Source organism: Gorilla gorilla, chromosome 1 (assembly GCF_029281585.2).
Source record: "Gorilla gorilla gorilla isolate KB3781 chromosome 1, NHGRI_mGorGor1-v2.1_pri, whole genome shotgun sequence".
Lineage (NCBI taxonomy): Eukaryota > Metazoa > Chordata > Mammalia > Primates > Hominidae > Gorilla > Gorilla gorilla.
Window position 1 is genome coordinate 94998476 of NC_073224.2, and position 27335 is coordinate 95025810.

General features: G+C 40.7%; 2 protein-coding genes and 1 long non-coding RNA gene across 8 annotated transcripts in view; 1 reads left to right on the forward strand and 2 right to left on the reverse strand.

The window, feature by feature from the left end:
* ATF6 (activating transcription factor 6) overlaps positions 1 to 9639 on the reverse strand; it is a 195783-nt gene extending 186144 nt beyond the window's left edge. For 2 of the 5 annotated variants that reach the window (XM_019025862.4, XM_063693478.1), the window contains exon 1: positions 9330 to 9506. In XM_019025862.4, the coding sequence (XP_018881407.4) occupies positions 9330 to 9411 (82 nt within the window). In that variant the 5' untranslated portion in view covers positions 9412 to 9506. Of the gene's footprint in view, positions 1 to 8965; positions 9203 to 9329 lie in introns of those variants that run through there. The other 3 variants (XM_019025857.4, XM_063693476.1, XM_063693481.1) reach the window with 3 other exon arrangements.
* LOC129527388 (uncharacterized) lies at positions 9495 to 13199 on the forward strand. Of its 2 annotated transcripts, none has more exons than XR_008672335.2 (3): positions 9495 to 9595; positions 10271 to 10344; positions 11611 to 13199. It is a non-coding gene; the product is annotated as an uncharacterized lncRNA (long non-coding RNA). The 2 variants fall into 2 exon arrangements; XR_010129184.1 differs by having other exon boundaries at positions 9516 to 9942.
* Positions 13200 to 18618: 5419 nt separating this feature from the next.
* On the reverse strand, positions 18619 to 26163 carry DUSP12 (dual specificity phosphatase 12). The gene is made up of 6 exons (XM_004027785.5): positions 25682 to 26163; positions 24045 to 24158; positions 23842 to 23960; positions 23364 to 23460; positions 22562 to 22748; positions 18619 to 18995 (listed from the first exon to the last, which is right to left on the reverse strand). Exons 1-6 carry the CDS (start codon positions 26062 to 26064, stop codon positions 18834 to 18836), a joined length of 1062 nt encoding a protein of 353 aa, XP_004027834.3. The 5' UTR covers positions 26065 to 26163; the 3' UTR covers positions 18619 to 18833.
* Between the last annotated feature and the right edge of the window lie 1172 nt (positions 26164 to 27335).

Below are 27335 nucleotides of genomic sequence, written 5' to 3' on the forward strand. Positions count from 1 at the left end.
ATCTTGGATACTAAATACCATCTTCCACCAAACAGAAGTCCACTAAGGGGTTCCTTGGAGAAATAACCAATTCCAGGGCTGTAGCAGGGAAAGTGCAAAATAAGCCTGGAAATCTTGTTGTGCCAGAAATTCTCAGCAAATGACAGGAATATGTCAAAAAGAACAAAGGCCCCAATATGAATGAATTCTCAGTGGTCAAATCTGGGAAAATCTGAGCATCAGAATAAAATGAGAGTAGCGGTTTACCAACCACCAAATAAAAAAGGAATCAATGAGTTCATCACGGAACGAAGGAAGGAAGGTAGGTAGGCAGGTTGGTTCTTATAGTGCAATGTCAATCAACAATGTTAGAATGATAGACAGAATGATAGAGTTAGATAGTTACCATTTGGCAACCATTAGAGTGGTAACTGATATAGACTGGGGTTATTAATGAGGCTAGGGCTCATGGTTAGAGGTTTAATAAGAAAAGGATATTGGTGTTATGTCAGATTATCTCCCCCAAAATAGCAATAAAATACAAAATGGGAAGCAGTGGCTTTACAGTGGTGAAACTTAGAAGATACCAACTTGACCAAGTGATCATGTGACTATATCATATGATGATATGATGGCATAGGAACATCGCATAGTATTTACACTATAATGTATACCCTCATTTTATTCTGATGCTCAAATTTTCCCAGATTTGACCACGGGGAGTTCATTCATATTGGGGCCTTTGTTCTTTTTAACATGTTCATTTGCTGAGAATTTCTGGCCCAAGATTTTCCAGGCTTATTTTGCACTTTCTCTGAACTTTCCCAGCCCTGGAATTGGTCATTTCTCCAAGTAACCCCTTAGCAGTTTAGGATCATCTTGTCGAATAAAAGACTTCTACTCTTTCAGACTGTCAAGGACATTAGAGACAGGAAAAGACTAAAGAACTGTTCCAGATTAAAGGACACTGATGAGACATGATAAGTAAAAGCAATGAGTGTTTGCAAGTAAAATCCTAGACTAGAAAAGCATATCATTATTGAAACAGATGGCAAACTTTGAATGGTGTCTTTGAATTGGATGACAGTGTTGTATCAATGTTTATCTCCTGACTGGAAGAAATATAGGGTAGTAATAGAGGAAAGTGGCCTTGTTTTGGGAGGCAGGAGGATAGAGAGTATACACTACAGTATTTAAAGGTGATGGGTCAACACATCTCTCTCTCTTGAAAGGGAGAAAGAGAGAAATGGAGTAAATGCAGTAAAATTTAACAACTGAGGAGTCTGTGTAAAAGGCATGCAAGAGTTCTTTGCACTGTTCTTAAAACTTTTCTATAGATTTCAAACTATTTCAAAATTTTAAAATGTATGTATATATACATGTGTATATGTGTGTGTGTGTGTGTACATATCCATAATCCAACTACTTCTCATTACTCCACTGCTACTATTGTAACTCATGGGGATTGCTATAGCAGCTTCCAAAACGTCTCCCTGCTTCTGCCCTTGCCCCTCTTTCAGTTTATTTCCAACAGAGCCGCTGAAGTGAGCCTATAAAAACAAAGGATGTTATTGGGAATCAGCATTCTCATAGCGGCAGAAGAGAAATACAAGCATATGGTGCAAGAAGGTGAAAAAGAACCCTGTGATGTTAGCTTTGAAGTATAAAGCATATTAAAATGAATTGATGCTTTTTAAAAATAAACATTTCCTCATTCTTAGGAAATACATGGTGAAGTGTTTAGGAGTTTCATATTATCTGCAGCCCACTTTCAGATGTGAAAAAGGAGGAAAGTGTGGGTAATATTAAGATATAAAGTGAATGTGTCAGGATGTTAACAGTTGGTAAATCTAGATAAGGAAAACGCACGTTTATCAGTGTACTGATCTTTCGACTTTTCTGTGGTTAAAAAAATAACTGAAGGTGGGTTGATAAATATACTCGTACATTTATAGAACATTCCAAAAGAATCCATAAGAAACTGTTAGCATTAGTTACCCCAAAGTATCTCTAAAACCTATTGCCTATTTCTATATACTTTGCACCAGTCCCACACTATTAGATTTCCCTCAACAGTAGTAAATAATGGTAGTTACTATTTTTAGTGTACTCAACAAACTTTCCCACCTCACCTCCACCTTGCCCATTTATTTATTCATTTACTCCTTATAAGTTTAATAAGATGAGACACAGTCACTGGGTTTAGCAATGTGGAAATCAGTAGTGCCCTTAAAAACAGCAGTTTCAGGCCAGGCATGATGGCTCACGCCTGTAATCCCAGCACTTTGGAAGGCCGAGGCGGGTGGATCACCTGAGGTCGGGAGTTTGAGACCAGCCTGGCCAGCATGGTGAAACCCCGTCTCTACTAAAAATACAAAAATTAGTGGCTCACGCCTGTAATCTCAGCACTTCGGGAGGCCGAGGTGGGCGGGCGGATCATGAGGTCAGGAGATCAAGACCATCCTGGCTAACACGGTGAAACCCCGTCTCTACTAAAAATACAAAAAAAAATTTAGCCAGGTGTGGTAGCAGGTGCCTGTAGTCCCAGCTACTCGGAAGGCTGAGGCAGAAGAATGGCGTGAACCTGGGAGGTGGAGCTTGCAGTGAGCCGAGTGAGCCACTGCACTCCAGCCTGGGTAACAGAGAGAGACTCCGTCTCAAAAAAAAAAAAAAAATACAAAAAGTAGCCGGGCATGGTGGCAGGCGCCTGTAATCCCAGCTACTCAGGAAGCTGAGGCTGGAATCGCTTGAATCCAGGAGGTGGAGGTTACAGTGAGCCAAGATCGTGCCATTGCACTCTAGCCTGGGCAACAGAGCAAGACTCTTGTCTCAAAAAAAAAAAAAAACAGGAGTTTCAGTGGAGTGGTGGCACCTGACTGGACTGGGTTCAAGAGACAAGGAGAAATAAAAAACTAGAGTCAGTGAACGTGGACATTTTTTAAAAGGAATTCTGCTGTAACATACAGTAGAGAAATGCAGTAACAGCAAGAAGGGAAGTAACATCTGAAGAGAGTTTTGAGTTTGTTGGTTTTTTTTTTTTTTTAACTCTAGATAGAGTACTATCTAGATATAGAAACAGTACTTCTAGGAGAAACAACAACATGTTCATTTACTGACAGAGATGATCTAGTAGAGAGGGGAAATGCTGACGCAGGAAACAGGAGGAAGAATAGCTTGAGCAATATTCTTGAACAAAACAGGAAGAATCTAAAGCACATATGGAAGGATTGGCTCTAGCTAGGAGCAAGAAGCCACTCATTCTCAGCAACAAAAGAGAAAGCAACATGTTGATAGGTGGGTAAATGAGGTAGTGGGAGACTATAGAAGTTCTCTTCTGATTCAAAGGATGGGAGAGATGTTGGAGGTTTGAAGATAGAAGAAACTTTATAAAGCAATCATCAGAATGGGACAGTGAGAGGACCAGGGAAATATGATTGGTCTCGCAACACTTAAATTGAGACCAGTCAGGACAGTTGAAGCATTTTCTTCAGCCGATTCAGCTATACTAGGACAGGCATGAAGTGGGCAAAACTGAATTTAACTAATAGGTTTATCCAAGAGAAACCTACCAGAAAAGAGACAGACACGAATATGAAAGGTGAAAGGAAGGAAATAGTGACAATGATTGTCCATGGTATTTAAACTGGGTAAGAGGGACGTGATGAACTGAAGAGAATGAGAGACACTGGAAACGTGGCAAAATCTCAGAAGGACTGAACAACTATTGAAACTGGAATACTAAGGAAGTAAGCTGGTAAAACAGGCGAAGGCAGTCAGAGCAGGATGTTTGAAAGTGAGATGTTATTGGTAGTGACAAGACTTAGGCTTATGATCAGGAAAGCAAATGGCTGAGACTGGGTAAAAGGTAAGATCAGTGATAAAGAGGAGGTCCAGAAAATGACAGGTCAGTGTATCTGAAGGATCTTCTCTAAGGATACTGAAATCATCTAAGAATCATGATGGAAGTAATGGTGAAGAAAGTAACAGTAAGCTAGTGGCAAAATGTTTTCAAAAAGCCAAAAAGAAGCCAGGCATGGTGGCATGTGTCTGTAGTCCCAGCTACTCGGGAGGCTGAGGCAGGAGGATCCTTTGACCCCAGGGGTCTGAGGATGCAGTGAGTTGTGATTGCTCCACCGCATACTCCAGCTCCAACCTGGGCAAGAGAACAAGACCCCATCTCTAAAAGAAAAAAAAAAGTGAAAGAGAGTGATCCAGGAATCAGGAGAGGTAGAGGATGGGATATTGTGACAAAATGAGATTTAAACTTAGATATTTTTAGGGAGGAGGAAAGGAGAATAGCAGTGAAGGACAATGGAGACACCTATCCCACCAACAGAGGCCCTATGGTGAAAAGGTTTTGAGAATAAAATTAGCAACCATTCACCGGGGCATTACGGGAAGTTGTGTCATCCAGGAGAACCAGATTTTGATTTAGTGCTAGAAAGCCAAGAGAACCTTCACAGAAGAGACTGAAGACATAAAAGAAACCACAGTGGCAGACGGAAGCTTCTGATCTTGATACACATATCTTAAGTACAGCTGACAGAAGAATAAAGAGAAGGAGAAAGGAGAAAGGAGGAGGAGGAGGGAAGAAAGAAGAAAGCAGAATAAAGCAGCTTTTGCACAAATTCAAGCAAGAGTAAAAGAGAAGAGAGAAGGAGAGAGGAGGGTAAAATATACAGATGGCAAATAAGCATATGAAAAGATGCTCAACATCATGTCATCAGGAAACTGCAAATTAAAACATACTACTACACACCTATTAGAATGACTAAAATCCAAAGTACTGGCAACACCAAATGTTAGCAAGGATGTGGAGCATCAAAAATGCTCATTCATTGCTAGCGGGAATGCAAAATGGTATAGCCACTTTGGAAGACAGTTTGGCAATTTCTTACAAAACAAACAAAAAACATGTTCTTACCACACAATCGAGCAATTGTGCTCCTTGATATTTACCCAAACAATTGGAAAATGCATGTCCACACAAAAACCTGTACACAAATGTTTTCAGCAGTTTTATATATAATTGCCAAAAGTTGGAAGCAACCAAGATGTGCTTCAATAGGTAAGTGGATAAGCAAACTGTGAATTTATGGACTAAACTGTGTCCTCCAAAATTCGTATGTTGAAGCCCTAACCCCAAATATTACTATATCGAGAGATACAGTCTTTAGGAGGTAATTAAAGTTAAATGAGGTCATTAAAGTGGGGCACTAATCTGATAGGACTGTGGCCTTATAAGAAGAAGAAGATTCTCTCTCTCAATGCCATGTGAGGACACAAGAAGAAGGCAGCCATGTGCATGCAAGCCAGGAAGAGGGCCCTAACCAGAACCTGAAGGTGCGGCCATCTTGATCTTGAACTCTAACCTCCAGAACTGGGAGAAAATAAATTTCCATTGTTTAAACCACTCAGTCTGTGGTGTTGTCTTATGGCAGCCTAGGCAGACTAATAGGCTATAGAACATACATACTATTTTTTGTAACACTGTAAATAGTATTTTTGTAATACTATTTAGTGCTAAGAAGAAACGAGCTATCAAGCCATGAAAAGACATGGAGGGACCCTAAGTGCATATTGCTAAGTGAAAGAAGCCAATTCAAAAATGCTACATACTGTATGATTCCAACTATATGACATTCTGCAAAAGGCAAAACCATGGAGACAGTGAAAAGATCAGTGGTTACCTGACCAGAGGTAGGGAAGAGGAAGGAGGAAAAAATAGGTAGAGCATAGGGCTTTTTTAGGGCAGTGAAACTATTCTATATAATACTGTAATTATGGATACATGTCATTATACCTTTGTCAAAACCCACAGAACAGCGGTTCCCAACCCTGTTGGGAACCAGGCCACACAGCAGGAGGTGAGCAGCAGGTGGGTGAGTGAGCGAAGATTCATCTGTATTTACAGCCACTCCCCATCACTTGCATTACCGCCTGAGCTCCACGACCTGTCAGATCAGCAGCAGCATTAGATTCTCATAGGAGTGTGAACCCTACTGTGAACTGCACATGTGAGGGATCTAGAGTGCACGCTCCTTATGAGAATCTAACGCCTGATGATCTAATCACTGTCTCCCATCACCCCCAGATGAGACCATCTAGTTGCAGGAAAACAAGCTCAGGGCTCCCACTAATTCTGTATTATGTTGAGTTATATAATTATTTCATTATATATTACAGTGTAATAACAATACAAATAAAGTGCACAATAAATGTAATGCACTTGAATCATCCTGAAAACATTTCCTGTGCCTCCCTGTCCCCACCTCCTGTGGAAAAACTGTCTTTCATGAAACCAGTCCCTGGTGCCAAAAGGCTGGGGATCCCTGCCATAGAATGTACAACAGAGTGAACTTTAAATGATGGGCTTAGTTAATAATAATGTATCAATACTGGCTCATCAATTGTAACCAATGTACCACACTAATGCAAGATGTTACCAATAGGGGAAGCTGGGGATGAAGGGGAAGTATGTGGACTCTTTGTACTATCTGCTCAATTATTGTGTAAATCTATAATTATACTAAAAAAGTAGGCTTATTATTTAAAATAATTATGTGAAATTCAAATTTCAGTGTCTATAAAGCTTTATAGAAACACAGCCATGCTCACTTGTTTATGCTGTCTCTGGCTGCTCCTGCACTATCACAGCAGACTTGAGTAGTTGCAACAGTGACCATGTAATCACAAAGCCTAAAATATTTACTATCTGAACCTTTACAGAAAATGTTTGAAGACCCTTGCTCTAAATTTCATTACCTAAGTTAAAAAGAAAAAGGAAAGCACATCCCTCACAGGCTGTTCTGAGTTAATCACTTTATTTAAATTATTTAGAGTTGTTAAAATCACAGGACATACTAATTACATAATCTGATTTTTAAATTTTAACTAGATAGTGTCTAATATTAAAAAAAAATCAAGGCTAGACACAGTGGCTTGAGCCTGTAATCCCATCACCTGGGAGGTTGAGGCAGGATGACTGAGGCCAGTTGAAGACCAGTCTGGGCAACACAGCAAGACCCCTGTCTCTACAAAAAATTCAAAAATTAAAAATTAACCAGGCATGGTGGTGGTGTGCACCTGTAGTCCTAGAGACTCAGGAGGCTCAGATGGAAGGATCACTTGAGCCCAGGAGTTCCAGGTCACAGTGAACTATGATTGCATCACTGCACTCCAGCCTGGGCGACAGAGCGAGACCCTGTCTCTAAAAGAAACAACAACAACAACAAGAAAATCAAGTAAATCAGTGAAGTACTTGAACATCCAAAACAGCAACTGTCACAGAATGAAACACTAGCAGACAGTAGTATTTCACTCTATTGCCAACAAAATCTATCCTACTTACTGAACACCTAAGGAATTAAATTAAAGTCTTCAAAGAAGAGAAGACTGTTAACAGTTTGAAAAGGGAAACCTGGAAAACAATGGAAATGGGCACGTTCAGGGAGGGACAGGGCAGGATACCCGATAGAAGTGAGTCAGTGAACTAACTACAAAGAACTGAATGCTCTGTTAGAGAACATTAAGTCAAGTGATCAGATAAGTCTGGAAAATGCAGCCTGGGTATCAGAAGACGACATAAAATTATGCTACCAGGAAGTGTCCCACAGTTATACTTTAAGAAATGTCACTGGCCGGGCACAGTGGCTCACACCCGTAATCCCAGCACTTTGGGAGGCCGAGATGGGCGGATCACCTGAGGTCCAGAGCTCCAGACCAGCCTAACCAACATGGAGAAACCTCGTCTCTACTAAAAATACAAAATTAGCCGGGCGTGGTGGTGCATGCCTGTAATCCCAGCTACTCGGGAGGCTGAGGCAGGAGAATCGCTCAAACCCGAGTGGCGGAGGTTGCGGTGAGCCGAGATTGCGCCATTACACTCTAGCCTGGGCAACAAAAGCGAAACTCCATCTCAAAAAAAGAGGTAAAGAAAAGAAATGTCATGAAAATATAATAGCTGACTAGCTGACAAAATAAATCATAACTACCCAATATATTCAAGTAGTCTTATTAATAACCAGGGATCTTAGGAAGAATAAAGTCTGTAGACATGAGTTAGGAAAGCATTATAGAATAGATGCTAGGGGTACAGACTTTGGAGGTAGAAAAACCTGGTCCGATCCTTCTTCTGCCACTAACTAGCTCTAAGAACCTGAGCACAAATTCTGTTAGCCTCAGTTTCCTCATCTCTAAAATAAACAGTACCTCATTGGACTGTTGGTAGGATTAAACAAAATACTTCATGTCAAGAGTTTAGCAGGGTCCCTGACACAAAGAGCTAAATAAATGGTTACTGTCACTAATGCATTTGGCTTGGGAAAATGGGAATAAAAAATCTTAAGTTTTCCAGCAACTCTTAAAAAATCTACCCAAGGATTAAAATAAATCTCCAGTAGAATATAGTTTTAGAGAACATCTGTCCTTGAAAAAATTAAATGACTTTGTTCAATAAAAAGTTGAGATTCCTTCCACTCCTGCTATTGAGAATGCAGATCCAAGGGAGAAAGATAAACTGGGTTCCCCCCAATTCCAAGGCTGATGAGTAGTGTAGGCTCACTAGCGGGCCCATTTGGGAACCTACACAACCCCAAATTCATATTGGAACCTAAGAACAATATTACTATTATATCTTGCAATCAAGAGGAGAATAAAAGTCTCCTCTAAATACTTAGATAACAAAGTTTCTCCATTCTCATTTCCACTTCATCCCATTCCACCCTTCCTGACCACCAAAACCAAACAAAATATCCATTAACAAGAAAATTAAGAGCTGTATCTGGAGAGCAGTCAGGATTACAACATAAGTATTAGGTGTAGCTAAGCAGGGACCCGAGGTCAGGTGCTTGGGTGTTTTGCTTTTCTGCCAAGACGGACATCAGGCTTAAACCAATAGTAAAAGCTGTAAGATTAGGATTTCTTGTATATAACCACATTCTCTCATATACACCAAACACACAAAAACCCACTCCATTGTGCTCACCGCCCACATTTCACACTCAGGAAATAGCTTGTAGCCTTTTTGGCGGTCCCAGCCATTTTGCTCTAAACCTCCTAACGACGTCCAGTGTTAGCCACACAAAAAGATCACCCGGTACTTCCCCAGCGGGAATAGTGAAAAACGACAGTTAACTCCAGTTAGACAATATTCTACTCTCCCTGTGGCCAGGACAGAAGCCGAACGATACTCCCAGACTCTTCCAGGGGCACGAACAGGAGTGACGAGGGGCCTCACTCCCCAGGCAGGGTTGGTCCACACCTGTCACCACGAGTGGGCGGAAGTAGGGAGGAAGAAACCTGTAGACGCGAACCCGAGCCACCCTGGTACATTCTCAGATCCCACTCACCCCAATCTTCATCCAGCCTGTGAGAGAGTCCCGGGCTAAAAGGTGACTCCATGGTGCCGGCAACCCCAGCCGGCTCCCCCATTTCACAAGTTCCTTGTCCCTGGAACTCCGTGATTAATATCTGTGACGGCGGCGGCAGGCGGACAAAATACTCCGTAACGCTGACGAGACGGTGGCCGAGTAAAGACAAACTACTTCTGCCGCACGAGGGATTTGTACGACACAGGAGAATGTCAGAGACTAAGCAAATTTGAATAGACCTCTGAGTAAATATTTCCCTTTTGGAGTTTTCAGGACTTTCTGTCCCGCTGTTTTATGGGGGAGGCGGGGGAAGACACGCAGACATCAATTCGACTAAACAAAATTTATCAATAATATTAAAAATAAAAAGTAAAGCCCCTTTCTGAACATTATGGCTTATTCCTTGATTATCCTTCTTAATGCCACAGCGTGGCTATCTCAGAACAAAATTAGAGACTAACAGTAAATTTACTTTAATTTTTACGAATAATTCTCTATCAATGTAAAAATTTTTCATATACGCGTGTATGAAAGAAAAACACTACTATTTTTCCACATGCGTGAAAACTGCTTAACTGGGACAGTAACCGAGGTAAGTGGTACTATAAAACATACTTCTAGAAAGACTACTTTTATTTAAATAAATTGAAACAAAGCAAATATAAAAAGATAAACCCCCCAAATTTATCTCCTAAAGATAAATTTCTAAAGCATAGTATTTAGTCAAAGTCCAAGCGAGTCTACCCTAAGACCTACAGTAATCGAAGTTCCCAGTATTTGTGTTACTAAAGATTCGGGTTTTATTTAAAGGAAATTCACATACATCACGAACTCCAACTGAAAATATGAACTGAGTTTGATAAAGCAGTTTCAAGAACGCTACTTAAGAGAATTTCTTTTTCATCCATTTTAAATTTCAGCGGCCAGTGAATATTTAAAATACTGTAACCGACGAATACGTATGCCTCTAGGACCACGTGGAATCTTTCCCATGGTAAGTAAGCAAAACAAATGCGCTTCCCAGAACCCTCCAAACTGCTCGTGGCTGTATATTACTACAGATTACATAATGCAGCAGCGTTCCGGGACGCAAGCCCAGAAAAAGATCATTAAATCCCCTTACGTCAGATGTAACTACTTTTGTCATCAGAAAACTAATAAATTTTCACTTAAGGTGAAATTTATAACACTTTCATTCTCACCCAATTACAAATTCAAAAATTGACACAAAAAACTAAAATAAGGCCGGGCGCGGTGGCTCACGCCTGTAATCCCAGCACTTTGGGAGGCCGAGGCGGGCGGATCACGAGGTCAGGAGTTCGAGACCAGCCTGGCCAACATAGTGAAACCCTGTCTCCACTAAAAATACAAAAAGTTAGCCAGGCGTGGTGGCGGGCAAGTAGCTGTAATCCCAGCTACTCGGGAGGCTGAGGCAGGAGAATCGCATGAACCTGGGAGGCAGAAGTTGCAGCGAGCGGAGATCGCACCACTGCACACCAGCCTGGTCGACATTGCGAGACTGCGTCTCAAAAAAAAAAAAAAAAACCTAAAATAAAATAAAATCATTGAGTCTTCTGTATCCCACTAGACACCTTAGTCTTTTAAGAAAATCACCATGACAAATCGCCAATTTTTTTAATTTCCAAAATATTTTATTTTATTCAAAAAGTGCAAGTAATTATGAAACAAACATTTGTGACCTATCACCAAGAATTTAAAAATTTAACATTTTTCATTTTTGTCCCAGATTTTTCATAAGAAATTAAATACTGCAGAATTGAATTCTTCTTTCCTCCCTGCTTCATTTTCCTCCCTTGGCGTAGGCCACTTCTACCATGAATTTTATGGGTATAAAATTTTATTTTATAAAAATAAAAGTGTAATTCTAGTCCACTTTTATTTTTAGTTTTACGGTGCTTAAACATGTTTATAGACACATGCATTTAGTGTCATTTGGGTTTTTTTAATGTATGTAAACTTTAATGTTCTCCAAATCATTTTTCTTATTGGATATTAAGGATCTACCCATGGTATTTCCTTGAATGAATCTCAATTTCTCTCTCTCTCTGCCTCTTTTTTTTTTTTTTTTTTTTTTTGAGACAGGGGCTCACTTTGTCCCCTAGGCTGGATTGCAGTGGCGCCATCTCAGCTCACTGCAGCTTGACCTCCCAGGTTTAAGCGATCCTCATGCCTCTCCCCACAATAGCTGAGACTACGGGAACCCACCACCACACCCGACTAATTTTTGTATTTTTTGTAGAGACAGGATTTCACCATGTTGCCCAGGCTGGTCTCAAAACTCCTGAATTCAAGCAGTCCGCCCGCCTCTGCCTCCCAAACTGTTGAGATTACAGGCGTGAGCCACCGCACCCAGCCTCAAGAATGTCTTAAATAATGTATGTACTATTTTATCAGTTTACACCCTCACTAGCATTGATGAGTTTTCTTTGTTCCACATTCTCTCCAACACAAGATATGGTCAGACTCTTACCATTTTTACCACTGTGAAAATTGCAATTTACATTTCCCTAACAAAGTGGTGCATTCTTCCATACTTACGAAACCTTATTTCCTCTTCTGTGAACTGTCCACTCTTACCTTTTATAAAGTTTGCTATGGAGTTTTCTTTCACAAATGATGTGTACGTCATTAGATAGCCTGCTCTATTCATTCACCTGTATAAACTAAAACTAAACTCCTAAGTCAGCCATCAAGAGAATAGGCCCCCTTGTGGCCAAGGGGATCCTAGAAAACCTTAAAACTGAGTTCTAGACCGCGATGGGACAGGTTAGACACACCTTGTTTTACTCCCTCCCTTTTGTGGTTCAACACAACAACTGGCCAGCATTAATGTTAAAACAGAGATGATAAGACTGACAGAACAGACTCTGGCAATAAGATGCCAAATTATAAAAAAAGACCTAAAGCCATTCCAGGCAAGGTTTTAGTCCCACACCCCTATACTTAAAGAATAAACTGTGTTCTAACTGCCACAAGATTCTTCTCTAGCAGCTAAACAAGTACTGGCCTAAAGATAAACAATATTAAAATAATGTGCAGCTCCACGAGATGCTGACTTACTGACCCCCAGTCCCCGTTCCACCAGCCATAGCTACAGCTTTCATTGGACAACGTTTTGTTGATTTCAGTAACTTTCTCCAGATAAGAAGACCACTGGCCATGGACTGGTTCTGGCTGGTCTACAGAGGTCGCACATTTGTGTGGCTTCATGTCCTGAAAGACCTTTTGACGTATAGGGCTCGTAATACATTTAAATGTTAAGTCTTGGCTGGGTGTGGTGGCTCACGCCTGTAATCCCAGCACTTTGGGAGGCCCAGGTGGGAAGATCACGAGGTCAGGAGCTTGAGACCAGCCTGGCCAACATGGGGAAACCCCATCTCTACTAGAAATACGAAAATTAGCCAGGCGTGGGGGCAGGTTCCTGTAATCCCAGCTACTCAGGAGGCTGAGGCAGGAGTATCGCTTGAAACCGGGAAGTGGAGGTTACAGTGAGCTGAGATCACATCGTTGCAGTCCAGCCTGGGTGACAGAGCAAGACTCTGTCTCAACAACAACAACAAAAAAGTTAAGTCTCCATCCCAAAGTGAATATGGGTCATATGTTACATGAGTTTTTGTTCAATACGCATGTGTCAGGACCACTTTCATGAATATTCATAGCTCTTCCTGTAACCGGGTGAAAATGTAGGTTTAGCCAACCTGTTCAGCCTAAACTACACTCCAAGCCCTCCTCCTTCAAAGCGCCTGTTTCTGGAGGCACGCTTCCCAGCCTGCAGGATGGCCACCTTGCAGGCCATAAAGTCTCCCCTTCTTTTCTAAATTTATTCATTGTGGGGCTTTTTAATATATACATTTTTAAAAGAGAGAGAGAGAGTCTCGCTTTGTTGCCCGGGCTGGTCTCAAACTCCTAGGCTCAAGCTATCCTTCTGCCCCAGCCTCCCAAAGTACTGGGATTACAGGCATGAGCCACCGCACCCAGCCCATTGTTGGGCTTTTTTAAGTTAACGCTTGGTATATATGTTATAAATACCTTCTCCCAGGTTGACACTTGTCGTCTTTGTTTATGGGGATTTGTTCTCTAGATTTTAATTTCAATGTAGTCAAATTTATCAATCTGTTGTTATGATAGCTGACTTGTAGCTTTCTTAAGAAATCCTTCCCTCTCCTGAGGTCACTAAGATTTTCATTTTTATTTTCATAGTTTTATAGTTTTGTTTTTCACATCTTTTTTTTTCTATTTGGCTATTATTGGGATATAGCAACACTGTGGATTTTTGTACAGCAATCTTGTACCAAAAACCTTGTTGAATTCTGTTATTCTAGTATTTTGTCTGTGCCAGGAACAGTGGTACACACCTGTAATCCCAGCTTCTTGAGAGGCTGAGGCAGGAGGATTGCTTGAACCCAGGTGTTCAAGGCTAGCCTGGGCAATATAGCAAGATTCTGTCTCTAAAAAAAAAAAATCATATTATGGTAGATGGAAACTAGTATGTGATAAAATAAAAATGACTTTAAAAAAATTTGTCTAAAGTTCTTTAGGAATTTTTATTTAGAAGAACATTATGCAAACACCAACCTTTTAAATTCTATTTTATTTAATGTTTTAATTTGTAAAATAAACTTAGTATGAAAATTTTCAAACAAATACAAGAGATGATATAATAAATCCCTGTGTTCCTATCATCCAGCTTCAGCTTAAACAATTTGCCATTCTTGTTTTATCTATCCTACCTCTCCTCTCCACAACTTTTTTCATTTTGTTCTGTGTTTTTCCCAGAATTTTTTTTTTTTTTTTTTGAGACGGAGTCTCTCTCTGTCACCCAGGCTGGAGTGCAATGGCGTGAGCTCGGCTCACTGCAACTTCTGCCTCCCACGATCAAGCGATTCTCCTGCCTCAGCCTCCCAAGTAGCTGGAATTACAGGTGCCTGCCACCATGCCCAGCTAATTTTTGTATTTTTAGTAGAGATAGGGTTTCACCAAGCTGGCCAGGCTAGTCTTGAACTCCTGACCTAAGGCGATCCACCTGCCTCGGCCTCCCAAAGTGCTGGGATTACAGGCGTGAGCCACCTTGCCCAGCCTTCCTGGAGTATTTTAAAGCATATCTAGATATATTATTTCACCCATAAATACTTCAATGTATATCTCTAAGAGACAAGGCTTTTTTTTTTTTTTTTTTTTGAGATGGAGTCTTGCTCTGTCGCCAGGCTGGAGTGCAGTGGCGTGATCACCGCAACCTCTGCCTCCTGGGTTCAAGCGATTCTTCTGCCTCAGCCTCCCGAGTAGCTGGGACTACAGGCGCGCGCCACCACGCCCAGCTACTTTTTGTATTTTTTTTAGTAGAGATGGGGTTTCACCATGTTGGCCAGGATGGTCTCGATCTCTTGACCTTGTGATCCATCCGTTTCAGCCTCCCAAAATGCTGGGATTACAGGCATGAGCCACTGCACCTAGCCTGCCTTTTCTTATTTTTAAAAAACATACTGATAATCCCACTATCATACCCAACAAAATTAATAATTCCTTAATATCATCTGATACCTGTTCGATGTTCAGTTTTCTGTCTCAAAAATGCCCTTCCTTCCACAGTTAGTTAAAATCAGGATCCAAACAAGATGGTCACATTGCATTTAGTTCACATGACAATTCCCTCTCCACTTCTTCCCCCCTGCCATTTGTTGAAGAATCTAAGTCATTGGTCCTATAGAATTTCCCACTTCATGATTCTGCTGATTACATCTTCATGGTGAAGCTTAATTTGTTCCAGAAACTGCCAGTGACATCTAGAGGCTTGATTAGTTTTTTGCTTTTGTTTTTGTTTTTGCAAGAATACTTCATAGGTACTTCCTTGCATCATAGCAGAAGGCATATACATACTGTCCCACTTTTAGAGATGTCGAGATTTATTAGTGAGTTCAGATTTTTTTCCTACGTCTTAAACTGTTTAGCTCCTTGTTTTACTGCAATGGTTAGGCCCTCTAATACGATACAGAAGGTAGGGGCTAGACATCTTTTAACTTATTTCTAAATTTTAATGTGAATGTTTGAAAAGTTTTACCACTAAATAAGATTTTTTCCCATATATTTTTCACAGCTGCTCTGATTAAGGAAGCTTCCTTCCACTCTAGTTACCAGGCTTTTCTTTTTAAATCATTAAATGTTGGATGTTATGGAATTCTTTTTCTTGAATCTACTCATTCATTTTCAACTTAAACCCTTGGAATAGAAATACAATTTGAAAAAGAACCTTATGTCTAGAGACAATACCACTCTGGTCTAGGTAAGAGGAGCCCCTACCCTGGACCGACACTTTAGAAGACTTTACTCTGACCTCTGGCTCTGTCCCCACAGGATAAGAATCCATACTGCCAACGTGATGTGCCCAGCTAGAACAGATGCCCCCTTCTAGAAGTGCATCTAACACCCAAATAGCCCAAATAGCTCCAAGCCTGCTTCCAGGGCTTGCTCTAGCCTCATACCTCTTAGAGTGAAATGGGCCAATGGTATACACCAGGGCTGTAGCCAGATCTTATACATATAGGTGGGGGACCCACATATATATATATGCACCAGGCTCTTCATGATGCAGAACAAATCAAGGGGTGGGGAAATAAAGGAGGCACCCACTGGGCGGGGGCCACCTCTCCCTGCATTGCCATGCTTTGTCATGGAATCTGATAAAATCAGAGAATTCTGAATTCAAACCTGGTCTGACAGGTCATTATGAAGGGATATTTGTCAAGATAATAGAATAAAACATTTTATTTAACAGATAGCTTGATTTATAATTTTATTTTTTTAATACAGAGTCTTGCTCTGTCGCCCAGGCTGGAGTGCCGTGGCGCGATCTCGGCTCACTGCAAACTCCGCCTCCCAGGTTCAAGCAATTCTCCTGCCTCCCTGCCTCCCAAGTAGCTGGGATTACAGGGGCCCACCACCATGCCTGGCTAATTTTATATTTTTAGTAGAGATGGGGTTTCCCTATGTTGGCCAGGCGGGTCTCAAACTCCTGACCTGCAGTGATCCACCCCCCTTGGCCTCCCAAAGTGCTGGGATTACAAGCGTGAGCCACTGCACCCGGCCAATTTATGTTTTAAAAGTTAAGACACTCATGCCTGTAATCCCAGCACTTTGGGAGGCCGAGGCAGGCGGATCACGAGGTCAGGAGATCGAGACCACGGTGAAACCCCGTCTCTACTAAAAAATACAAAAAAATTAGCCGGGCGTGGTGGCAGGCGCCTGTAGTCCCAGCTACTCAGGAGGCAGAGGCAGGAGAATGGCGTGAACCCGGGAGGCGGAGCTTGCTGTGAGTCGAGATTGCGCCACTGCACTCCAGCCTGGGCGACAGAGCAAGATTCCGTCTCAAAAAAACAAAAACAAAAACAAAAACAAAGTTAAGACAAATAGTATATAGGCCTCGATGTGTACTATTGTTGGAACCCTGCAAATGGTGGGGAGCATGACTAGTGAATTTACAACTTAATTAAAATTGCATTTGATCCATACTATTTGATTTTATAATCTGATCAACAGTGTATGATGGATAGGCATTGAGTCATATTAAACTGCAGCTATGTAACTACTTTTTACCTACAAAAGGGGTAACTTCATGTGCCGCAAACTGTTATTATTTTTTTAAATAGAGATGGGGGTTTCACATATTGGCCAGGCTGGTCTTGAACTCCTGGCCTCAAATGATCCACCCTCCTTTGTCTTCCAAAGTGCTGGGACAGGCATGAGCCACCACACCCGAGCTCCTCAACCTGTTTGTTAAAACTTTCTAGAGAATAATATATGATTAGAGAATAATAGTATGAAGCAAAAAAGTAGATTTTATGAAAGCTAAAATAAATGGAGTAATTTTTTTCTCAAAAGAAAAAATTATGGCAGGGAGCGGTGGCTCACGCCTGTAGTCCCAGCACTTTGGGAGGCCAAAGTGGGTGGATCATTTGAGGTCAGGAGTTTGAGACCAGCCTGGCCAACATATGGAAACCCCATCTCTACTAAAAATGCAAAATTAGCGAGATGTGGTGGCTACTTGGGAGGCTGAGGCAGGAGAATCGCTTGAACCTGGGCAGTGGAGGTTGCAGTGAACCGAGATCATGCCATTGCACTCCAGCCTGGGCAACAACAACAAAACTCCATCTCAAAAAAAAAAAAAAAAAAAAAATAGAAAGAAAAATTATTACATGGAAACTGCCAAAGTCTTCAGGTCCAATGTTAAGATTTTTCCCAAGAATTTTCCATAACACTCCTATACCTTTAAAAAACTGAGCTAGGCATTTATTAAGAGGATCATTATTCACAACATATTTTTGCATTTAAAAATTACTCCCACTACGGTGTTTATGTATATAAGCCTCAATGTGTACTATTGTTGGAACCCTGCAAATGGTGGGGAGCATGACTAGTGAATTTACCACTTAATTTACAACAAAAATAAAGAATATTTTTCTTTATTAATTCTTGTTCTTTTTTGGAGTAGCCTCCTGAGCAGCTAGGACTACAGGCGTGTGCCACCATGCCTGGCTGATTTTATTTTTAGTAGAGACAGGGTTTCACCATGTTGGCCAGGCTGGTCTTGAACTCCTGACCTTAAATGATCTGCCTGCCTTGGCCTCCCAAAGTGCTGGGATCATAGGCATAAGCCACTGCACCTGGCCTTTATTAGTTAATTCTGATTCTTGTAAATGTTCAAATATCTAATTAGGTCCAATTGTAATTATTAATAATGAGTAAAATAATTCTAGTTTCTATACATCAGGTTAAAAAACTAATCTGGACGTATTACCTTTTCCAATACTCACATATTGGGCTACAAAATGACTTGATATATAGTAACTCTACATTTGTTTTCTTCATCATTAGAAACACATCTAACATTTATGTATTTCTTTATGTAGATCACTTCAAAAGGGATCTCAAACACTTTTCTAAAAATATAGATAATTGGGATTACTGAACAGTAATAGGAAAATTGCCTTTTAATCAGCGTTTTACTAATGGCCTTTCCATTTCCAAGAAAAAAAATCCAGACATGTATGGGTTTACTAATGTCCCTTAAAAGAAAGAAAGTGAAATAATTCCAAAATATGTCCAAACAAATCTGCTTTATGTGTCTGGAAATAAAAGAATACCCATTTAAATATAAGTTTCAAATTTTTGTACATAATTTTGTCTATACAGACCTTAAGATCATATAACATTCCAACAATCAAAACTTTTAAAAATATATGAAACACAGACAGTATCTGGTTATAAAAGATTTTAATATCAAATAAAATGTACATGATCAAAAGGCTTTGATAGCCATGTAAAGCATAGTTTCCAGGTTACATCAAGTGATTTTATCTTCTCCCATTTCAAATGAAATGTTGACAGCACAAACAATCTGCCATGAATGATAAGAAGCAAAGGCAGCACATATCATCTGCAAGTTTCTTCCCAAACTATAAAATATCATGTTCATATTTTTCTTGTTTGTGATCCCAAAACAGGCAATATTTTCATTTCATCCACTCTATTCTTATGTATTTGAAAAGCAGGTGTTATCCACCTACCACAAGAGCACTGTTCACCATACCAGTTGAAGGAACCCAACTTGGCACTGCATTTTGGGCAAAGAAGCTGAAATAAAGCAAATGTGTTACTTTATTCATTCACTTTTATACAAAACAAATCATTATCTTTGGCAATCAATATAGGATATAAAAACAAGACACGGTCCCCACGTTGAGTTTATAATCTAATCAGTGAGATAAAATGCATTGGAAATTTACTGTAATAGATAGTAGACTACAATTATCTCATAGGAAGAATGTTGTATTCAGGGAGCTTGAAGGGAGAAAAGTGAAGCTTGAGATTTGATTAAGGAAGGTTTCATGGATGTGGCATATATATATATATATAGCTTTTAAATCAGTTTGTAATTTAGGACTTCAAATGAAAATGATCACGGCTAAAGTATAGAAAAGCATGTTAGGATTTTCATGCTGTATTACTGTGTGTATTGACAGCATATAAGTCAGATTCTTAGCTATTTAAAGACAAACTGATATTCCAGGAAAATAGGTAAATCAAAAAAGCCTAATAAGGCAACTGCATTTTCTTCTAATGTAGTTAGTTATAGCATTAATTTTTATGTTTAGCTCTTTGATTTGTGCATGGTATAAGGTAAAAGTTTTTATTTTTAATCTTGAGCTATAGAAAACTAGACATAAAACTCAGAAGCAGGCTGAGTGTGGTGGCTCATACCTGTAATTCCCAGCACTTTGGGAGGCCAAGGCGGGCAGATCACCTGAGGTCAGGAGTTCGAGACCAGCCTGGTCAACATGGTGAAACCCCGTCTCTACTAAAAACACAAAAATTAGTTGGGCATGGTGGCGGGTGCCTGTAATCACAGCTACTTGGGAGGATGAAGCAGGAGAATATTTGAACCCAGAAGGCGGAGGTTGCAGTGAGCCAAGATCACGCCACTGCACTCCAGCCTGGGCAACAGAGCAAGACTCCGTCTCAAAAAAAAGAAATTCAGAAGCCATAAATAAAAAAACTAACAAATTTTATTATGTAAATATCCTTCATTTTAATATGACAAAACATAAAAAATCTGATAAGCAATAGACTGAAGAAAATAGTTGCAATATATTAGATGAACTATTAACATCTAGAATATATAGAGGTCCTACAAATGAGTAAGAAAGAGACAAAACCCATAGGCAAATGGGCCTAGGAATATGAAAGCAATTTATAGAAAAGAAAACTGTAAATGGCTGGTAAATATATAAAGATGGTGGTTGATGACTGTTTTCATAAAATTCCAATTAAACATTTTAGGATTAACATTTTTTACCCCACAGACTGACAAAATGTTACCAGTTTTATAGTATCTATTATGTCAAGGATATGGAGTAATGGGTACATGCATTCAGTTACTGAAAACCAAATTTGTATGGGCATTTTGAATATTGGCCTGGAATATCACTAATATTTAAAATACATTCTTCGAGCCAGGAATTCCACTTCTAGGTACATATTCTACAGAAAAAAATCAAATATGTATACAAATAAGTATGCACAGGATTTAGAGTCTTACATAAAAATGTATTTAACTTGGCTGGAGTGTGAGTGTGTGTGTGTGTGTGTTTCCCAGGTTGAGTAAAATTAGAAAGCCAGAATCACAAGCCACAAAAAAGAAAAACTGATAAATTAGATACTATCAAAATTAAAATCTCTAACTGCTACAAATAATACCATCAAGAATGGGAATTGCGGCTGGGCATGGTGGCTCACGCCTGTAATCCCAGCACTTTGGGAGGCTGAGGCAGGTGGATTACCTGAGGTCAGGAGTTCGAGACCAGCCTGACCAACATGGAAAAACCCCGTCTCTACTAAAAATACAAAATTAGCCAGGCGTGGTGGCGCATCCCTGTAATCCCAGCTACTCAGGAGGCTGAAGCAGGAGAATCACTTGAACCCGGGAGGCAGAGGTTGCGGTGAGCCAAGATTGTGCCATTGTACTCCAGCCTGGGCAACAAGAGTGAAACTCCGTCTCAAAAAAAAAGAATGGGAAGAGTGGGAATGTGAATTGTGATGTGATACGGTTTGGTTCTGTGTCCCCATCCAAATCTCATCTCAAATTGTAATCCCCAAGTGTGGAAGAAGGGAGGTGATTGGATCATGGAGGCAGATACCCCCATGCTGTTCTCGTGATAGTGAATGAGCACTCATAAGATCTGATGGTTTTATAAGTGTTTGACAGTTCCTCCTTCACATATGCTTCTCTCTCCTGCCGCCTTGTGAAGAAGTGGCCTGCTTTCCCTTCTGCCATGATAATAAGTTTCCTGAGGCCTCCCCAACCACACAGAACCATGAGTCAATTAAACCTCTTTCCTTTATAAATTACCCAGTCTCATGTACTATCTTTATGGCAGTGTGAAAATGGACTAATACACGATGGTTGCAAAAACCACTGTGAATACACTTTAAAAGCCACTGAACTATACACCTTAAATAGGTAAATTGCATGTTATGTGAATTATACTATAATAAGGCTGGTTTTTTTTAAAAAAGCAGCATTATCCGAAAATGTGAGTTTGATTATATGGTACCACTTTCTAGGCAAGACACTACTCATAAACAGTTTCCTCATGCACAACACGTGAATATAACTGCTCTACCTATTTCATAAAGCTATGGCATTCTTCAAATGGTATAATACAGTGAAAGGGTTTCATAAACTAGCCACTATACAAACTTTTATACAAACCATACAAACTTTCAAAATCATTATTAAGATGATTATTATAGAATACCTTCACATTAATATCAAGTAAACCTAAAGGAGAAATGTGGCTGTCATGGCACACTCCAACCAAGTTAAACACTTTTTTATGTAAAATGTCACATGAACTGCATTCTTTTTTTATTTCCCTACCCACTGGTTATAGGAGCAATAGGATGAGCTGCATTATTTAACTGGAAATGAAAAAGAATCTCATAGCAAAACAAACTAAATTTCACTCCCCTAAAAGATAAGAAAAAAGAGAGAGACACATACAGGAAGCCAACAGAGAAAAAGAAAGACAGAATTTTTAACCTAATTTTAAAATCCCTGATTTACCCTATCTTGTTACAAAGTTCAAAGAATTTTTAACCTAATTTTAAAATCCCTGATTTACCCTATCTTGTTACAAAGTTCAAATTTTGTTAAATACATTTTTTTTCTTTTTTTTCTTATTAAAAATTTTTTACTTTCTTTTATAGAGATGAGGTCTCACTATATTGCCCAAGCTGGTCTCGAAACCCTGGGCTCAAGTGATCCTCCCGCCTCAGCCTCCCAAAGTGCTCAGATTACAGGCATGAGCTAATGAGGCATGAGTGCCCAGCCAATATATTCTAATTAGTTTAAAAATAAATGTTAGTCTTATATTTTAAAAAAATATAAATAGCCTTAAAGGAAATTTATTAACTTAGACCAGGGCTCTCAACCAGAAGTAGTTCACTATGTTGGATCAGCTGGTTTCTGAAAAATATTTTATTTTTGATAGTCTTATCTACACTAGAAAGATATAATCTTCAGAAATAAAGAAATTAAGAAATGGAGCAAAACACTAGTTAAAATAGAGCTTAAAATGCAAGAAGGAATAAAATATAGATCATAAAATAAAATTGTAGAAAATAAAATGTGTTCTCACCTGTCCATCCATCACTCCCAACAAAGCAGATTCCATCCACTGTACAGGTTCAATGAAATAAGATGTACATTGAGCTTGCCTCCCTGTGGTAAGCATGGAAGATGGTGTCATTCTCTTGTGGGCAAAGGCTATAGGTCCACTTCCTTCATGGTGATCCAGAATACTAGAACTTCGAAATAATGATCGCCTGCAACCCCCAAACAAACAAAAACATTAATGACTTCCAAAAGGATGAAAACATGGATGAAATGTGCGGTATTTCTTTTTTTTTTTTTTTGAGACAGAGTCTCACTCTGTCGCCCATGCTAGAGTGCAGTGGCGTGATCATGGCTCACTGCAACCTCTGCCTCCTGGGTTCAACCAATTCTCCTGCCTCAGCCTCCTGAGTAGCTGGGATTACAGGCACCTGCCACCATGCCCAACTAATTTTTGTATTTTTAATAGAGACGGGGTTTCACCATGTTGGCCAGGCTGGTCTCAAACTCCCAATCTCAGGTGATCTGCCTGCCTCAGCCTCCCAAAGTGCTGGGGTTACAGGCGTGAGCCACTGTGCCCAGCAAAATGTGCAATATTGCTTAGAGAACAAAATAATGTAACATTGATTACGCTACTTAAATTTTCAATAACCCTTACAATCTAATTATTTCTCTTTTTAAGAATTTACATTCTTTCTGAAAACAGATCTGAACTAAAAATTTCAATTAAACAAAATCTTCCTACAGAAATTTAAGAAAATAAAACATTAAGTACTTTTCAGCTACTGAGACAAGATAAAATATCCAAAGGATATAAAATATTTTACCTGCACTTTCTACACTTGTAGAGAACCTCATCTTTCAATCCTTGTGAAACGGTAGTTGGGTCAACAGCAAAGAGTTCTTGAGGTAAATTCTGCAATTCTATATGACATAATTAAAATGTATTTATTTGTCAAAATCAACTCTGCATTTTCAGATAAATTCAGTTAATGTCAAATTGAGGCAACAAGTGCTAACCTCAAAAATTAAAAAAAAAAAAAAATCAAATTCCAGTGTTGAGAAATCAGGCTAAGGTAGGAGAGGACAGTGATTTAAGTGCTTAGGTTCTGGGCACAGGCTGCCTGAATTCAAATCCTGACCCTGCCATTTATAAACCATGTGATTTTGAATAGGTTATTTCTGGCTAAATCAGTTTCAAAAAGAAACAAGTTTCTCAGGGATTGCTGGAAGTAAGGTAGAGCATACAATGCTAAAGTAAATGACATCTAGAAAGCCCATTACACACTAGCAATTATTACTTACCTGGATACTTCTCTGTAACCTTTTGTAAACGATATTGCTTATAAATTGCACTAGAGGTATCCACTTCGTATCCCATTGCCTGGTATAATTTCAGTTGCCACTCAAACCCCTCATTCATCCTGTAATGATAAAGAAATATAAAGTTTCATTTTCTTAAAATTATATCACAAAAGCATAATTATTACTATAAAAAAAGAACCCACTTAGCCTCTGGTTTGAGAATCTGGAGCTTTTCATAGGCTTTTTCAAAGGGAAGTTGGTCAGTCTTCATGAGAAAAGCAGTTATTATGGCCACACTTCGACTGACTCCTGCATGACTGAAAAAGAGACCTTTAAAATAAAACAGCAAATAGCAACAATTAAAAAAAAAAACACACAAAACCCAGCCCCCTATTAATAGTAAAGTTTAGGCCCACTTCATTTCTACTTCTCAAATAAGCCCATTGCCTCTGAAATATTATCAAGGTACAAAATAATTATTCCTTTTTCCTTTTGAATTCTGAACCATGTGAATCTATTACCTATTCAAAAATAATAACAGTAATTTTTAAAATTTTTATAATGGCTCAGAACAAATCCAAACTCCTGGCTAGACACAGTGGCTTACCTACGCCTGAAATCCCAGCACTTTGGGAGGCGAGGTGAGAGGATTGCTTGAGTCCACGAGTTGGAGACCAGCCTGGGCAACAAAGTGAGACCCCACCTCTACAAAAAATTAGCCGGATGTGGTGGGGCCTGTAGTCCCAGCTACTCTGGAGGCCGAGGCAGGAGGTTCACTTGAGCCTGGGAGGTTGAGACTGCAGTGAGCCGTAATTACGCTACTACACTGTAGCCTGGGTGACAGAGCAAGACCCTATATCAAAATAAAAATAAATAAAACAAAAACAAATCCAATCTCCTTTCATCTTAGCATTCAGGGACCTCAAAATCTGGTCCCAGACTTCTTTTGATTTCATCACTATCTTCTTTTATGTGCTCAATAAATTTAAACGATTGTTATTATACTCCAATCCAACCAAGAACTGCTTAGGGATTCCCATTTTCTTTTTTTTGGGGGGGGATGGAGTCTCGCTCTGTTGCCCAGGCTGGAGTGCTGTGGCATGACCTCGGCTCACTGCAACCTCCGCCTCCCAGGTTCAAGTGATTCTCCTGCCTCAGCCTCCCGAGTAGCTGGGACGACAGGCGAGAGCCACCACGCCCGGCTAATTTTTGTATTTTTGGTTTCACCATATTAGCCAGCCTGATCTCGAACTCCTCACCTTGTGATCCTTCTGCCTCCCAAAGTGCTGGGATTACAGGCGTGAGCCACCGCGCCCTGCGGGATTCCCATTTTGTCTTTGCTGCAACCATCTCCTCCCTAGGCAAAGCCCAGGGATCCTTTAGATCCAAACCAATTCATCTCTTCATCAACCACCCCCCACCCATCCCAAACAAAAACATTTAACCCTAAATCTTTGTAAATCCCGTTTACAAGACACCAAGCAACCTAATCTGCATTACAATAATCGGGGTGGGTGTCTAGCTTCTCCAACAGAGCTGTAAACTCCTTAGGGTGTAGGTAATTTGTCATTTATCAGATGACACCTCCCCCGCCCTCTGCTGCTGCAGGAAGAACCAACTAAAGCATGAATGAATGAAAGCCTGCACACACCAGGGGCCCGCCTCCACCCTCCTCCTCTCTTGGAAACACGCCTCCTGCGGGAGGCAGCGGGAGGCAGCGGGAGGAGGTTCACGCGGCATGACCGCGCTCTTGTCCTCCCGACGGCCTCGGAAGGTAAGGGGCGACGGGGGCCGGCTGGAAGCTTGGCGGGGCACGTCACCCACTGACCCGGCCACTCACCAGTGCACCAACACCGCACGGCCCTCAGCGCGGGCCTGACCGATGAAGGCCACGCACCGGTCCAGATGGCTGAGTAGGTCCGTCTCGGGTTTGTCCAGCGCTGGCACGAAGAGGCGCGATAGATCCTCGACCCCAGGCCCCGCCTTGAAGCTGGGCTCCTCCGAGTCCACTGTTAGCACGGCCGTGATGCCCGCTTCCCTCAGGTGATCTGGCTCCGCGACGGCCGCGGCCCCACCGAAATACAATCCTGGCTGCACTTCCAGCATCTGCCCGGCGCAGCTGACTCTGCTGGCGCTGGGGTTGCTGAGCTCGCAGCCATCACTCGGGCCCGGAGCCTCCAACATGGCCGCGCCCAGAGACAAGGCGGCTTCCTGCCCTACCATCGAGTAGACTCCGGCTAGAACATTCTTCCCCCTGGTACTCGCCAGCCTCGGCGGCTCTGCTGCTCCCTCGGAGGACCACGTCGGCCGCAGGAATCTGGACTTATCGCTGAGGGGCGGAGCTTCGGCCCCATTCAGCGCGGCCTTTCCACCCTTGTTCCCTCTGACCCCTACCCCCAAAGTTGATGGTAAAGGATAAGCTTCCCCAAATACAGGGTTTCTCGAGCTCTTAGTATTGAAATTTTCAGGAAAGAGACATCAGGAGCAGCTGAACTCAAATGTGAAATAAAGGTCGCACCAGCTGAATCAGAAGCATCATTTTACGCATTTGAAGTAAAATTTTTTTCAATATTATGGAGCCATCTTTACTGTGCATTTCATGATTATTTTTCCTTTTTCTGCCCAATTTCATTATTGGGGTGTGAATCCTTGTTGATGTTTACTATCTATTTATTTTGAAGATACTAATCCTATATTTTTGTAAGTCGATGTCCTCCAGCCAGGACTACAAGAAACCAACTTTAATTAAGCAAGTTGGTTTTATTACTCAGTCATGAGTTATGGAGAATTTCAGGGCATCTCAGCACGAGGATGTTAGGAAGATCCTATACAGATTTTGGGCTTTTATTTGGGGATTTTGGAAAGGGTTGAAGGAAGCAGGCTTTGCTCCAGACTGAATGCTGCAGGAAGATACTCAGTACAGTGAGTATATTTTATATATCTTTTGTATAGGGAGGACAGGTGAGAGAGATACTAAAGCTGTAATTGGTCAAGAAGTAGCAGCTATAGTACTGGTATAAAGATAGATACATCGACCTGTCTCTATTCTGGAACAGAACAAACCCTTGCGTGTGGAGTCCTAATTAGGGAAAAGGAGTCAGGCTGGCTGGATGAAGGGAAGCAAAAGGAGAAAGCAGACAAGCCATAAGTCTGCCTCTCTTCGTGGTCCAGGACACATAGCCCTGCTGTGCAAATAACTCACAATCTGCCTGTGCCCAGCCATCACCAGACCCTCAGCTGATAGAAAAATGGAAGTTAGTTCACTGCAACCCTGGCATTATTAGTACTGCACAAAGCCCTCTTCCACCCACAACATAAGCACCATTCTACAAAATCCCCAGCAAGCCTTTGTTTCCTAGCAGTCAGCTTCTCTCTTGCTGACCTGCCTGTTGCACCCTTGCAATGTATTTTCATACTTTATCTAATAAACCTGCCTTTCTTTACCTACAACTGTGTTGGTAAATTCTTCCTACCACCCATGTCACCAGCCCAGA

Bases quoted from the DNA above. Each gene is read 5' to 3' on its own strand.
- DUSP12 (XM_004027785.5), bottom strand. From the start codon at position 26,064: ATGGTAGGGCAGGAAGCCGCCTTGTCTCTGGGCGCGGCCATGTTGGAG. The intron at 23,461-23,841 runs GTAAGTAATAAT...TATGTCATATAG, and splicing joins GGTTACAGAGAAGTATCCAG to AATTGCAGAATTTACCTCAA. The intron at 22,749-23,363 runs GTAAAATATTTT...TGGGGGTTGCAG, and splicing joins TACAAGTGTAGAAAGTGCAG to GCGATCATTATTTCGAAGTT.